The following is a 14,985-nucleotide window of genomic DNA, read 5'->3' on the forward strand; positions in this document are numbered from 1 at the left end:
TCGACCTAGGAAGCGGGAGGTCACGGTTCGATTCCGGTCGGGCCAGATGCCTGGGTTGTGGGCTCGATCTCCGGTGTGGGCACAGGAGGCAGCTGATTAATGATTCTTTCTCATCATTGATATTTCTATGTCCCCCTCTCCCTTCCTTTCTGAAATCAATAAAAAAATATATTTTTTAAAAAAAGAAATAGATGTTTCATATAGGAGGCTCCCATACGGGGTCCCAGGCCGTCCCTGTACAGAGGCTGGCTCAATTTTCCACCCGGCTCGGGGAAAGTGCCTCTTTGTCCCACGCTGACCCTGGCAAATAAAGGTGTACTCTGTAGCTTTGCCTTGGGTGGCAGCGTCCTGGGCTGGGGGGCGGGAGAGGGCGCGGTAGGTGTCCAGCTGGCTGATGCCCTGGCTGGCCTCTCATGCCCCATCTCCTCCCCTCTCCCGGAGATCATGCCTGTAGGCCTGTGGTATTCACCCAGTGCTTGTGGCCCAGGCACTCCTGAGACAGGGGCAGGTCCTCTTCCTCCCTGTTGTCCTAGGGCTTGGCACTTAGCAAGAGGTGACAGTCCCTCCTGGAAGTCTGAAGGCTAGACAAGGTGAAGCTCTATTACTGCAGCCTTAGGGGTTGGTTTGAGTGGCTGGATCCTTGCGGTGGGTGCCAGGGGACAGGGACGTTCAGAAACAGGGAGGTAGGTGTTTACTTTTGGCAATGAGGCAGGTTGGAGCAGTGGTTGGTTAAAGGTGGGCTTGAGTTTGTCTGCCCTGGACTGCAAACAGGGCAATACAGGTCCCAGAGGGGAGGGAGCCCTGACCCAGTACCCAAAACTTGGGGCCAGCAGAGGGACTAGCCCTCCAGCCTAAAGTCATGGCCATCCGTTCAGCTGGAGATTGCTGCCTCACTGACGTGGGAGGCTCCCCCACAGAGCCCCGCCCAGGCAAAGGATCCCCATGGTGCCTGAATCCCCAGCTGCCTTCTCCCTCCTCATGCCTCCCGGGTTGCTGCCCTTTTACCTGAGGCCCATCTCAGGGGTAGTTCTGAATCCCCAGGCTGATGGGCTGCCTAGAGCCCACAGAAGGTATCAGCTCTTGGGCCTGTACTTCCTCCTGGGGGTCAGGGCCAGGTTTATAAAAGCAGCTGCAGTCACACAGCAAGTGACCAGCTGGACTTTCCGGCCAGACCTCTGGGTGGTGGGGTGGGGAAGGGAATGCTGCAGGTTGAAGGATACTCCTTTCTGGAGTTTGCCTGGAGAGCCTCTAGTCATCACCTTTCCCAGTGACACCATCTCACTGCTGCTTCTTAACCTGTGTCCACACTGGGGACTGGTGGTGGGCCCAGGGCCTCTTGACTTTGTGATCTGGGTCTTCTGAGAGGAGCAGGTGCAGTGCACACAGCCCAGTAGGCGGCAGCATCAGTCCAGGGCAGTGGCCGGTGGGCTGGGGCACTGCCACCTCTGGAAGGTTCTGGAGGGAAGGAAGCCTAGGACCAATGGCGATGGCGGGGGGGATGGGGGGCGCAGGCATCATTAAACATACCTGACATCTTGCCAACCTCTATGGAACACATGACATAAGAGAGATCTGTTCATACAGGGTGTGTGTGTGATACAGTACTACCGCCCACTAGTGTGAGCTCATGAGGACCCAGTCTGCCTTGTTTGTGGCTGCATTCCTAGAGCCTAGGATGGAAGTTGGCACACAGTAGGCACTCATAAACATCTGCTTACTGTCAGACCGCACGTGGAGGGGATTCCCGAATAGCATAGTAAGGAGTTCGATCCACCTTCCCTTCAGCAAGACAAGTTAATTGAACTTTTTAAAAAAAGAAATAATTATTTAAAGTGTCTGGAAATTGTTCTAAGGGTGTAGAGAAAATGGGAAAACATTCATTTAAGAAACTATGCCCACTGGTGTGGCTCAATGGTTGAGCATCCACCTATGAATCAGAAGGTCATGATTCAATTCCCAGTCAGGCCACATGCCTGGGTTGCGGGCTCAATCCCCAGTTGGGGATGTGCAGGAGGCAGCCAATTGATGATTCTCTCTCATCATTGATGTTTCTATCTCTATCTCCCTCTCCCTTCCTCTCTAAAATGAATAATTTTTTTATTTTATTTTTTTAAAAAATATATTTTATTGATTTTTTACAGAGAGGAAGGGAGAGGGATAGAGAGTTAGAAACATTGATGAGAGAGAAACATTGATTAGCTGCCTCCTGCACACCCCCCACTGGGGATGTGCCCCCAACCAAGGTACATGCCCCTGACCGGAATCGAACCTGGGACCCTTGAGTCTGCAGGCTGATGCTCTATCCACTGAGCCAAACAGGCTAGGGCTGAATAATTTTTTTTAATTAAAAAAAGAAAATCTAAGTTTCCACACAGGCAGTAGAATGAGAAAGTGCTGAAAGAAAAAAACAGTCAACCAAGAATTCTATATCCAGCAAAATTATCCTTCAGCTCAGCATTACTCTTCCACAGGCATCACTCACAGGAGGGGACAAAGTTCCTCATCAAGTTCATGTGGATTTGAGCCAAGCCTGCTTGATGCCAAGGTCTGTGCTCCTAGTCACTGCCATTCTGCCTCCCAGGAACAAAAGCCTGGTGTCACACCAACATGGCTGTACAGGCACCTGAGCAGGATCTGGTGGAGGCCTCCAGCCTGCAGGCCCTGAGATGGAGACATTCTAGACACAGAGAAATAGGGCGATGGAAGGACCATATCATCTACAGGTAGCTTGCTGTTGCGGCTAGGGGCCAAGACAAGCTTCACGGATTGTCCCCAAATGTGCAACAGCTACAGATCTTAATGCAAGTAACGGAGACCTGGATCTGGGAGACTCCAAGCCGTGGTCGGGGTGGCTGGACTCCTCTGCCATGGACCACTGCAGAAGCCTTCCTTTCCACTTCCCACAGTGAAACCAGCCCAGAGTCACCTTGGACACCATGAGTGGGCGCCGAATTATTCATTTATTAGACTCAAGTACTTTAGTACAGAACAGTACAGAGATGATACATGTTTGTGCTTCAATACTTTCAAACACTGAGATTCTGATAATTTCAAGGTAAACAAGTTTCAAGACAGACTAGATTTTTAAAATATCCTTTTGATAAATTATGTTTCTATAAATAACAGAGAAAGGAAAACCAACATGTTCAACAAACAAGGTCCTGAAGCATGAGCATTGGTCACAGGGAGGGGACAAAACAAGCAGTAACAGTAAGAAACCAACCAATGCAAGTACCTACAGCTCTGTCCTAAGGAAATAAGATGTCTTAAGGGGAGAGGGGAGACAGACCTGCAAACTAATCTGACTGCAAAGGGGAGAGAGGTTTCCAAGCCGTGAGGAGAGGACACCACAGGCATCTACCGGGCGGGCGAGGAACATGTTCTGAAAGGAGAGCGGGCGAGTTAAACTAGCACACACCACGTTTGCAACGACATCACGAGACAGGAATATACACGCGGTCTGCAGGAGTAAAAGGGTGGCGGGGGCTGGACAGGGGACATTTTTGTGACTTCCACTGTCATTATATTTCATGACAACAGCAGCAGAACAAACGGTGTGCTCACTCCCAGGAACGAGAACTGCTGAGTCTTGAGGATGACGAGACATCCTGCCTGCATTTGCTTCTTTAAGTTTTGCATTAGAGCTAAGTTTTATACAGCTAGGTTTTTATACAGGGAATAAAATGATCATTTTCTCTACAAGCACAACAACATATGACCCCTCACTACAAAAAATAAAATATCAGGAAGTATCTTCCACTGAGGGTCATCTGAGCGGGCAACGGTCTGTATACATCCCTTGGGCTATGATCCCGGCCATCTGACGTCTTAGGGGATGGGCCCTCTCTACGGGGAAGGCCCTCTGACAGCGTCCTGCAGAGCCCACTCTGTTCTAGTCCATTCCTGACCCCTGAGCTCTCCCAGGCCGACTCCACTAAGAAAGAGCTTCTCTGGTCAAAAGATCAGGCCTAACCCCTTCTCCAGGAGACCACGGTCTCCAGGGGGAGCTTGCTCCTCACTGGTTTGGGCAGTGACTTAGACCACAGAGTGACTTCCCTCAGGGTCACAGCGCTGCGGACGCAGCCAGGGAGGGCACGGTAACAAGCTGAACACCAGCCCCCACCCACAGCCACAGCCACAGCACTGGGGATATGGGCCACCGAGGAAAGCAGAGGTGGGTTCCAGCTCCAGCCTCCGAGATGCCACCTGGGCCTCACTGCCCAGCCTACCTGATGAGAGCAGGTCCTGGGACATGGGAACTGAGTGGACAGAGAGCCTCAGTTTGAAATACTCCTGGAACAGACATCTGAGTCCCAATAAGAACAGAAACAACCCAGACAGGTTCTTAAAAACACTCAAGCATCCGTCTTCCCACACTCAGGCAATCTGCATGTGTCGCACCAGGTTATGTACAAGGTCACGGAATCATAATGAATGGGGAGGAGGTGTCCATTCATCTGAACAGTCCCAGAACTTCTCCAGCAGCACGCCACTTACACACGAACCTCTCCTCTCAGGGCACATATAGAAGACAGTCTTTTTAAAAAACACAATGCATTATTTTCTTTTGTTTCAAAGAGAAGAGGGCATCATTAAACACGAGAATGCAGCGGCAACAGCGCCGACTAGGGCGTGCAGAGCTGGGAGGCAGGGAGGGACAGAGGGTCAGCAAAGGAACCACTGCGGACAGCGGGCAGCGGGCAGCGGCAGGGCTGCAGAGCGCGGGGGGGAAGAGGTTCACTTTTTGGAGGGGCAGCTTATTGTTTTAAGTGCTTATTTCTTCATCTGTTTTATTCAGTTTCTTCAGCGTGTCCAGCAGTTTTTGTGGGGTGAGAATCTGCGTGGATCCTGAGGGAGGCAGAGAAGACAGTGAGCTCGCCGGCTCTCGTTCAGGATGCGTCTTCCTTCCCTGCTCCTCGAGGTTCCCAGACCTGCACCCAATCCCCCGCCCCACCCTGGTGTGGTCAGTGGAGGCAGGTAGGGGGTTGGGGATTAGGCTTTGGGGCCAAGTCACATTTGGGGCTGGGAGACATTTGGGGACTGGGGATAAACGAAACAGCCTCTGGTTGCCCTGGCCGGCTTGGCTCAGCGGATAGAGCGTCAGCCTGCGGACTGAAGGGTCACGGGTTCAATTCTGGTCAAGGGCACATGCCTGGGTGGTGGGCTCGATCCCCAGTGGGGGGCATGCAGGGGGCAGCCGATCAATGATTCTCTCTCATCATTGATTTTTCTATCTCTCCCTCCCTCTCCCTTCCTCTCTGAAATCAATAAAAAAATATATTTTTAAAAAATCCTCTGGCTAGCCGAAACCGGTTTGGCTTGGTGGATAAAGCGTCAGCCTGCGGACTGAAGGGTCCCAGGTTCGATTCCGGTCAAGGGCATGTACCTGGGTTGCGGGCACATCCCCAGTAGGGGATGTGCAGGAGGCAGCTGATCGATGTTTCTCTCTCATCGATGTTTCTAACTCTCTCCCTTCCTCTCTGTAAAAAATCAATGAAATATATTTTTAAAAAAAATCCTCTGGCTCAAGCAGGGTCCCAGGCCTCCCCCTCAGGGCTCAGCGCCATCTGCAGGACATGAGGCAGCTGCATTTTGAACTCAAGGTGAAGCAGGGAGAGGAATTCCAAACCACATGGCAGGGGAAGGTTGGGAATGGGGCGGGGACTATGTGGGGCCTGTGTGTGGAAAGAATGGTGCCTGGTAGGGAGGCAGCTGGTGGGCAGAACACCCTGGGGGAAGCCACTGACCTCTGGGAGCAGATGCTTGGGACTGCCGTGGTGGGCGGGACCTCAGGTGTGAAAGGGAGAGGGTGGGGACCTGAGGCCTTACCTTATAGAGATCGTGCATTGTAAGAGATTAGAAATGCTTGCAAAAATTTAAGCTAATGGAATTAGGTATAACTTCTACCACAAAATAATAAGTAAATAAAAGTAAATGAAGTCCTTTTCATAAGGAGAGAGATCTAGAAAGTGCAGTGAAAAAAGATGCATGGATCGTGTGGTTTGGACATGGACATACTCAAACAGAACAGAAGTGGCTGGTGTGTGAGCATGAGGCCTGCACGCATGCAGCAGTGGCCGTCAAAGAAAGATCCCGGTGGGAGAGAAGAACTGAACAAAAGAGACCTGTACTTGAAAATGTGCCTCCCTGGAGATGCGGGTGCAGGCATGGCCTTCATGGGACGAGGGGGGCAGAAACCTCAGGATGCCAGATCCCCCGGCCCGAGCGCGGCAGGCACAGAAGGCCCAGGCTGGCTTGCTGGGCGGGATCCCACACACCAGGGTCCCTGTGCCTCTGACCACTACTTGCCCAGCTGACCAGTGACTGCTGGAGCTGCAGGCCTTGGACCTTCCTGGTCAGTTAAACTCGTAAAGCCTTCCTTGGTGTGAGGGGTTCCTCCCGATGCCCCATTCCCTGCAGTGCAAGTCCCAGGCACCTGTCACTGCTAGGAGCCGAGTGATGCCCCGGCCGCAGGCCCCAGGCCCCAGCTCTAAAGCTGACTCATTATCCTGCACTGAGGCTCCTCTGCAAACGTGACAGAGGCTTCAGCAGCATGTCCCCCAGAACACACATTTCTGTGACTCTACCCATCTCACCATGCGTCCTAAAGAAAGTCAGACTGTCTGCAAATGGGGAAGCAGGACTCAAATGTTACAAATTCCTAACAGTGAACCGTTGTGAGAATGAGGGCTTTCCAATTTCAATCCACACGGACTGTGTGTCTACACCCTGAAAGACAGCCCTGGGCTCTGGGTGCAGGGTTAGCTCAAGGGCATCCTAGGTTGAGACAACAGCAGCACATGTGCCAGAGAAAACCATCCCTAACACCCCTCCAGGCCATCCACTGACTCCAGAAAATACAGAGGCCAACTCAAGCTAGAGGAAAAGTCAAAAGGAGGACCTCTGATCAGGTGCCCGTCCCAAAGTGCTCCCCCTGCCCTTGCTTCCTTGCAAATTCAGGATTTGGGGGAGGCCAAAAAGAGGTTAAGGAATCCATCACGCTCTAGAATTTTCTGATATTATCTGATCACTGACCATCTGGTGTTCCCAGTCTTTGACTGAAAGAAGAAAACCCAGGACCAAGAGTACTGGGCAACTAGAGAGTCTGTAGGACTCTGTGCCAGGCACGGTGCTGGGCCCTCGCTCACTGGCCTCTTCAAAGGACCCAGAGCAGCTGAGAGCCCATTCTTGCCACCAATCACCTGTACTGCTTTAAGACTTGGTTAGGCTTTCCACCACCACAAATATTGCTAATTGAGCGGGGTGGGTTTAAACCACAATTTGCCAATGTTCTCACTTTGAACTCACAGGTAGCTGACCACATAGGCCCTTTAGAACAGCAAGAGGGTCCCACTGCTCTTAGTCTACATAATGGAAGGTTGAGAAATGTGAATGGGGTCTCCAAGAACAGAGTCATCCCAAAGACTGAGCGCTGTGGGCAGACACAGCTGTCTGCTGGGACAAAACCCTTCTCTCACTGGCCGGGTGCTCAGTTGGTTAGAGCATCGTTCTGATATGACAAGTTACAGGTTCCACCCCCAGTGAGGGCACGTACAAGAATCAACTGATGAATGCATAAGTGGAGCAACAAATCCATCTCTCTCTCTCTCTCTGTCTCGAAATCAATTAAAAAAACACACCTTGCAGTAAATGTCATCCACCCACCTGCCACCTGCCACCTGCACACAGAACTAGAAGCTCTGATTCTGATTACCCACCTCCCAAAATGCTTCGAAACAATGACTGTTTATTCAGTGCCCACAGGTTTGGCTTCCCTTGGGAAGGAGCCTGGGCAGAATGGGAGGTACTCAGGCCATAGCCAGCCCCAGTGTCCTGGCTCACACAGCCCCCTACTATTTCTCACCTCCATATAAAGTTTCCAGGTTTCCCAGCCAAGGTGCTGATGGCTTTCCCCTGAGGTCAACAGGGAGCCGAGAATGGGTAGGGCTGCATGGCTTGAGTCACCAATCTGAGGAGGAGCCTTGGGGCGCTACGGTCCAGCCTCCCTGTGGTCCATACACTGTGGCCCAGGAAGTGGGAATGACCTAGTCATGGGTCCTCGTGGCAGAGCTGGGGCCGGAGTCCAGGCCTCCCCACTGCTCAAGGTGACTCACATTCTGAAGACTCACTGGGCCACAGCTCAGCCCAGAGGGAGGGGACATTTTCAGGGCCCATGTCAATGGAGTCTATGAAGCAGGTACACAAACTGTGGCCTCGTCACAGAACGGGCAGCGAAGCTGAGGCCTGAGTAACGTTCCAGTGGCGTTCTGGGTCAGTCTGCCATTTACACGCATCCGAGGAGGTTCCCAGCACGTAGGGAGAACGGGAGGAGAGAGGAGGGGACGAGGACAAGAACAAAATCTGGATAATCTACCGAACAGAAGCAGGTTCCTGGGTGACAGAGCAGGTGCAGTGCGGTGGGAGAGCGATTTCTACCCAAAGGCTCTCAGCACGAGAGGCTTCAGTGGGTGAGGAGGGTGATTATTCAACTCTCGGAAGGATCACAGGAGGTTAAAATGAAAGCAGTTACCGAAAGAGCAAATGGCTACTAAGTGCCCTTTCCCCAGAGGAACACGGGACAGGAGCTCTTCCGTGGCTGGCGGGAGCTCACCAAGTGCATGGTGGCCTGTGACCCCTTGTTCCCTGGGCTAAGGGCTGTCCGGGGAAGTGGCATTCACATGTCTCACTACCAATGACTCGGATCTACTCTGACGCTCTCCGCAGAGCCTCCCCCACAACCGGTCACCCAGGGGTGTCCCTGGGAAGCCTGCTGGCCTTGTGCTCAGGTTCCCACCCCACACCCCAACCTGGACAAGGTGCCCACAAACGCATCCCTGAGCACCAGGTGTGGGCGCGACCCTCTGGCATCCCTCAACCCCTCTGGAGGGCTGCTCACAGCATTATTCCCATTCTCAGGTTAAAGCCCCGGGGGCTGTGCTGTGGGCTGAGCAGCAGGGGACCCAGGGCAGGAGAGAGCCCGCGGGCCGGCCCGGAGGCTCCGTGGCCAGTGGGTGAAGGCAGCATCGGACACATTTTCAATCAGTGTTAAGAACTGCAAGCATTTTCTTGTTAAAGGAAAATCAAATAAATAATAAACTAAAAACAGAAGAAATAAAGAGTGACGGAATAATCAAAGAAAGCCCTTCAGAGAGGAAGAGTTTCTTTTCTGTAATAAGCTGCTTTTACTTTGTTTCTTTGGCTCTCACTCCATTGTTGGAGCCTGATCCTCAAAAGATACCCTAGAGGACTCCCTGAAGTCGGGGTGTCTCAGGTCCATGAGAAATTTGGTGGGAGTAAGAATATGAGTAGAACCTGCGGGAGAACAGAGGCCAGCTGACTGCTTGAACAAAGGTACGGAACAGGAACATGCCAACTTAGGCCTACGTTTTATGCAGCCAATGAGATATGAGAAAGCAAGACACACGAGCACGCGCACGCACACACATGAGCACGCACAGGCACGCACCCAGGCACGCACACAGGCACACGATCTGCAAGCATGACTGGCATGCACAAAAGCGGGTGAGGCCACACAGCGGACATCGGCTGTCGGAGCGAGACCCCTCCAAAAATCTGTGGGTCACTTCATCTCCTCAGGTTATACCACCTCCCAATGGGGAACCTCAGGTCAGGGCCAAAGCTGAAGATGGTGATTTACCCCCAAGCCCGGCTCTGACAGCTTCTGCCCAGGAAAACTGTGTTTGAGCTAAGAATTATCCAACACACGCATGCAACACATATGCAAGCAGGGAGCAGAGAGCTTCATCGCGGGGGGTGAGGAGGGGGGTCTACAAACGGGAAGGAACAATACAGGGAGAAATGGCGACCACACGGGGGAGCTCCAGGGAGCGGGGACGGGAGGAAGAATGTCCAATCTCCCCACTGAATGGTGCTTCTGGGTCCATCTTGAGACACCAGGGACACCACGTGACGGGTGTGTAGAACCTGCTCCTCTGAGAGCCTGGGGGGCACCGTGACTTGGCCTCTCCAAAGGAGAGGCACGAAGCTGACTCGTCTTATCGAGATAAGGAGAGAGGGCAGGACCTGGCCAGGTAGTATGTGCTGATAGCCTCTTGCCAATTACTGTCAAGAGGCACCCGGGCAAGTGCCACTCTATTTTGTTAAGGGAGAGGAGGGACTGAGGAAAACGTGGAGAAAGCAAGATTTTTCTCAGCTCCCTCTTTCTCTTCCAACCCTAGAACTGTGGGCGTGCCTACACGCATGATAAGGAGAAGCACCGCCTGCTGCATTAAGTCAGCTCCTGTGAGGTGCTTCCTTTCTTCTGGAAAACCATCAGGAAATCGCAGACGGGGTGTGAGAGACCGGGAAGTAGTAGGGCCGGAGGGGAACCCTGGGCAGAGGCCAGCACGCCTCGGGCAGTATCTGCTCAGATGCATGTCTGGTCTGTCCATCTCTGACGGAGAGGTAAAGGGGGTCAGAGTTTACCTTCTTTTTACCGAGCACCTCAGTGTGAGGCCCAATGCCAGGACACGGACAAGTCCCACCTTAGGTCTAGTTTGGGCTGTAAGTGGGTGTTCTTAGCCTGTTTGGTTGGATAAGGAGATGGCAGCCTGGAGAGGTGGGGCGCATGACCCACAGGCAGGGGCAGAGCAGAAAGTGGGCCTGGGCTGCTGGAGTCTGTGCCAGGCCCCTCCCACCACACGCAGACACGAGGAACCTCGCCCCTTAGCTTTTGCCAACCATGAACAGCTCTAGAGATGACGTCTGGCAGGGGCAGTGGAGTCGAGGACAGAATGAGACACCAAAGCATGGAATGGAGCCCAGTGCGGAGAAGCAGCCCCGCCCCCTGGAAAACAGGCCCACTCACCTATCAGCACTTCCCACTTGCCATTGGCCTGGGTCACCTCGTAGGCGCAGCGCATCTCGCTCAGGCTCACGCCTCCCAGGATGAAGATGATGAGGCGGGGACCACTGCGGTACTCGCCCGGGGCCTTGTTCTTATGCCAGTGCCCATAGCGGGCGCTGAGGGGGGCAGGGGAGAGATTAGTAATGTTCACCCGCACTCAAGTACCTGCACGTCATACCTGCGTGACACATTTACATGTTCGTCTGTACACAGTGACACAGAGAGGCTGTGTAGTGAGTGTTGTGAATGAACCGCAGTGGGGCCAGGAGCAGAATTGTTACGAGCGCCCTGCTGCCACCTGTCAGTCTCTTAGAAACATGTAGGCAGCAGCCAGGTTCAGGTCGGCTTTACTGTGTGACATGCTAAGTTCAGCAGCTCCTCCGGCGTGCTGTTCGTCCAGGAGTCTACCCCCGGGGGTAAACGTTCCTAGCTGTGAATGGGCACTCTGCTGGCAGTGAGCAGGAACAGCAGAGCCAAAGGAACAGCAAATGTGCACAGATGCCTCACTGGGCCAGGGCCTCCTGCACTGAGAGGAAGGGCCTTGTGGGCGGGTGGCGCTGTCAGGGCCGGCCTGCACCTGGCTGCGATGAGCACAGCGGGAGGGGCTCACGGCCACGCGGTATCACAACGGGACTGCTGTGCAGCTGACATGCCACCAGGGCCAGTCCCCTCACTGCCGCCTGCCTGCTCGGGCATCTCACCTGACGGCGGTGGTGCTGAAGGAGGCAGAGGAGCGGGTAGAGATGTAAGGGTAGTGCTTGGTATCGAGCTTGTCCTCAATGGTGTCCTGGAAAGAAAAGAGACTGATGTTGCCCAGCCTGTGTGGCTCAGTGGTTGTGCGTCGACCCATAAACCAGGAGGTCATGGTTTGTTTCGGGTCAGGGCACATGCCTGGGTTGTGGGCTCGATCCCCAGTGTGGGGCGTGCAAGAGGCAGCCGAGCAATGATTCTCTCTTATCACTGATGTTTCTATCTCTCTCCCCTCTCTGAAATCAATACAAATATATAAAAAGAGAAGACACCGATGTTAGGTCTGCCACCTGCTAGAAAAGGGCTGACGGAAGCCAGGTGAGAATTTGAACAAGTCACTTATTGAAAACCATGCCAGGTTTGCAGCATCCAGACCCCTCCCTGCTCCCGCTGCTGCTGCCACTGCCCAGGGCAGTGCCCGTGTGGAGGATGCTCCAGAAGCAGCCGACGTGCTGAGATTAGTCTGTAGGTCTGCTCGTTAAGAGAAATTTTTAAAAATTGCATTGGTTTTTCTTGCTTTGCTTCCAATTAATTCTTTTTTCTCCCTCTTTTACATTCTATGTGAGACTGTGCTGTATCCTGTCCCATAAATTCCTGCACCATCAGCCTTGTAGACACTAGGCACAGCCAGTCTCTCAGGCAGGAGAAAGCCTTCCACCCTCAGTTGCCCAAGGGGCTAATTATCTGGTGGGTGGATCCCAGCTCCCCACCTCCTGCTGCCTAGAAACCTACACTCCCCCTACCAGTTACCGTGTGCGGAGCATACACATCTCCCTGGGGGTCCGGGAAGGAGGGGCAGAAAAGGGAGCAGAGAACAAAGGAGGGATGAGACAGGGGCTGGCTTTATCTCTGCAGCAAGCCAACAATTGCCTTTGGTTCCTAGATGTCTCATGTTCACCCAGCCTTTTGGTTCGCGAGTTTTAAAAACAGGAAGCTGACTCACTGTATATATTTAAAATACATTTATTTTAACGTACAATCAGTGCGAACACCTGCTCTGCTATGAGTCAACAAAGGGAACCTGAGCACGTCTCTTCATTCTCCGACCCCAGTGCCATCTGCCTGTCAAGTGAGGAATTGGACCGATTAGCTCTAATCCCGCCCCCAACATCTAGCAGGTGGGATTCCACGCAGCTTCCCTGACCTACAAGAAGAGATGGGAAGGACAGGCGCCTAACAAACGTGAAACACCTACTATGCACAAAGCATGGGGCCAGAGGACGCAGCAGTTGAGGGCATAGAACCAAGGTATAAAAAGATGAGCCAAACAACAAGCGGCATACGTGCTCAAAGAACCCCCCTAACATAGGCTCCAGGAGTCCAGGCGGCCTCTGTGGGGCGGGTTGGCCAGGTGGGGTGGGGGGTGGCACAGTGAGACGGGATGGGGGCTTTGAAGGAAGAGGCTTCAGGAAGCGGGAAGGAGAGTGAGACCACTCCAGACAAGGGGTGGGTTTGAACAGAAGAGGAGAAGCAGAAATATGCTTGGCAGGGTCTCTGGTTGGCCTGGAGGACTGAGGTGCGGGATAAGTGGGAGAAGGGAGGCAGGCTGGGCTCACATTCCAGAGGCCCACCCACACCCAGTATGGAACTCGCTACTCATGGGACCTTTTGGTGCTGTGATCTGTTGGGTTCCTCTGGGTGCGGTACCACTGAGGGGTCTCTGCCTCCTGCTGCCTAGATATCACGTGGTCTTGGGACCTGCGCCTGGCCGTCTATTGGGCCTGCTCTTCACCAGCCCCAGGACAAGACGTGCTATGAGGCCTGAGAGAGCTCTGGAAGCCAGTCCTTTGGGCGTCACTGCCCCTGCTAGGCAGTGGAGCTGGAAGCATCAGGCCTTTACGTGAAGAGCCCTGGGCCTGGAGTCTGTCTCCACACCCCCACCCGACATCACTGACCTCCATGATGTCTTTAATAATCGGGGTCCATCGTGACAGCTGGTAGGTCTGCTCGCTGATGCGCTCCTTCCGCTCTGGCTTGCTCCTGCGACGCAATGTAGACTGAATGCAAACATAAAGATTAGACTGTCAGGCCACATGGACCCAGGGCCCTGCTGGGCTCTGGAAACCCTCTCCCAAGGCCTCCTTTCAGAACGGCAGCACGGCAAACTCTAACGAGTGGGAGTGTTTTCCCTGGAAAAGCCAAAAACATGCCCTTCTAGGAACTGGAGCAAAGTTGGTTCTTTCTTTTCTTTTGTTTTTTTAATATTTTATTTTTTTTATCTTATTTTTTATTTTTTTGTCAGTCCTCACCTGAGCATATTTTTCCATTGATTTTTAGGGAGAGTGGAGGAGAGAGGGAAAGACAAAGAGAAACACCGATGTGAGAGAGACACATCGATCGGTTGCCTCCTGTACCAGGGCCCAGGCCGGGGAGGAGCCTGCAATCAAGGTATGTGCCCTTGACCTGAATCGAACCTGGAGCCTTTTGGTCCACAGGCCATCACTCTATCCGCTTAGCCAAACTGGCCAGGGCTTATTTTTTAATATTTTAAACTGATTTCTAGAGAGAGGAAGGAAGAGGGAGAGAGAGGAGAAACACTGATGTGAGAGCAAAACATGTATCAGTTGCCTCCTGTGCCCCTACCAGGGATCAAGCCTGCGAATGCCCTGAATGGAAATCAAACTGGCAACCTTTGGGTGCATGGGACAACGCCCAACCAGCTGAGCCACACCAGCCAGGGCCAAACGTGGCTCTTTAAAGTCATGGCAAATGCAGGTCAAATTAAAGAAAAAATCCAGGTAGTTAAAAAGAATAGTTTGCTGTCGACTGACACCAGGAGAAAACACCACTTTGGGTATGACTTACTCTTTGATTTTGTTTCAACAGCACAGGATGTACTGAAGGAATCGTCTCCATTCTCACTGTGGTCCCTCTTGTGAACATGGATCTAAAAATGCCAGTTACAGGCCTCTGGTCTGGTGGCTCAGAAGGAACCCCCACTGGGTCCCTGCCTGGAGGCTCCTAGCAGGGTACTGTGAGGAGTGCTCAGGACTCTTCCTCACCCTGGGCCCCCCACCCCCAGCCTTTCCTAGAGCCCACTGTGGGCTGGGCCTCCCGGACAAGCTGCCCTGACTTGGTCCTGGATCAGTGGCAGTGTTGATTCTCACGGAAGAAGCTGCGTCTGGTGTCCAACGGCAGAGCCAGGCCGACCTGCAGGCGCGGCTCCTGCCGTGGGCTGTCCACAGCACGGCTCAGCTTTGGCGCTGTGCTCCACGCCTGCCTGTGCACGTCGCGGCTCCTGGCGCTCACCCTGTTACTCATCTTGGATCTTTATTCCTCTGGTTTTACCTGCTCTCTCTTTCTCAGTGTTGAGTGTGTGCCTCATAAGCTGCCTAAGTAAGTAGTTAGGGGAGAAGAGAGAAGACCCA

The 14,985-nt window shown here is 53.1% G+C and overlaps 1 protein-coding gene across 1 annotated transcript in view; it reads right to left on the bottom strand.

The window, feature by feature from the left end:
• Nucleotides 1-4,786: 4,786 nt before the first annotated feature.
• Nucleotides 4,787-14,985, bottom strand: part of STXBP1 (syntaxin binding protein 1) — a 27,411-nt gene continuing 17,212 nt past the window's right edge. The window contains 5 exon segments of the mRNA XM_015567065.1: nucleotides 4,787-4,848; nucleotides 9,187-9,312; nucleotides 10,829-10,983; nucleotides 11,569-11,654; nucleotides 13,513-13,652. Coding sequence (XP_015422551.1) covers nucleotides 9,203-9,312; nucleotides 10,829-10,983; nucleotides 11,569-11,654; nucleotides 13,513-13,652 — 491 coding nt within the window. The 3' untranslated portion in view covers nucleotides 4,787-4,848; nucleotides 9,187-9,202.

Source organism: Myotis davidii, unplaced genomic scaffold (assembly GCF_000327345.1).
Source record: "Myotis davidii unplaced genomic scaffold, ASM32734v1 scaffold142, whole genome shotgun sequence".
Lineage (NCBI taxonomy): Eukaryota > Metazoa > Chordata > Mammalia > Chiroptera > Vespertilionidae > Myotis > Myotis davidii.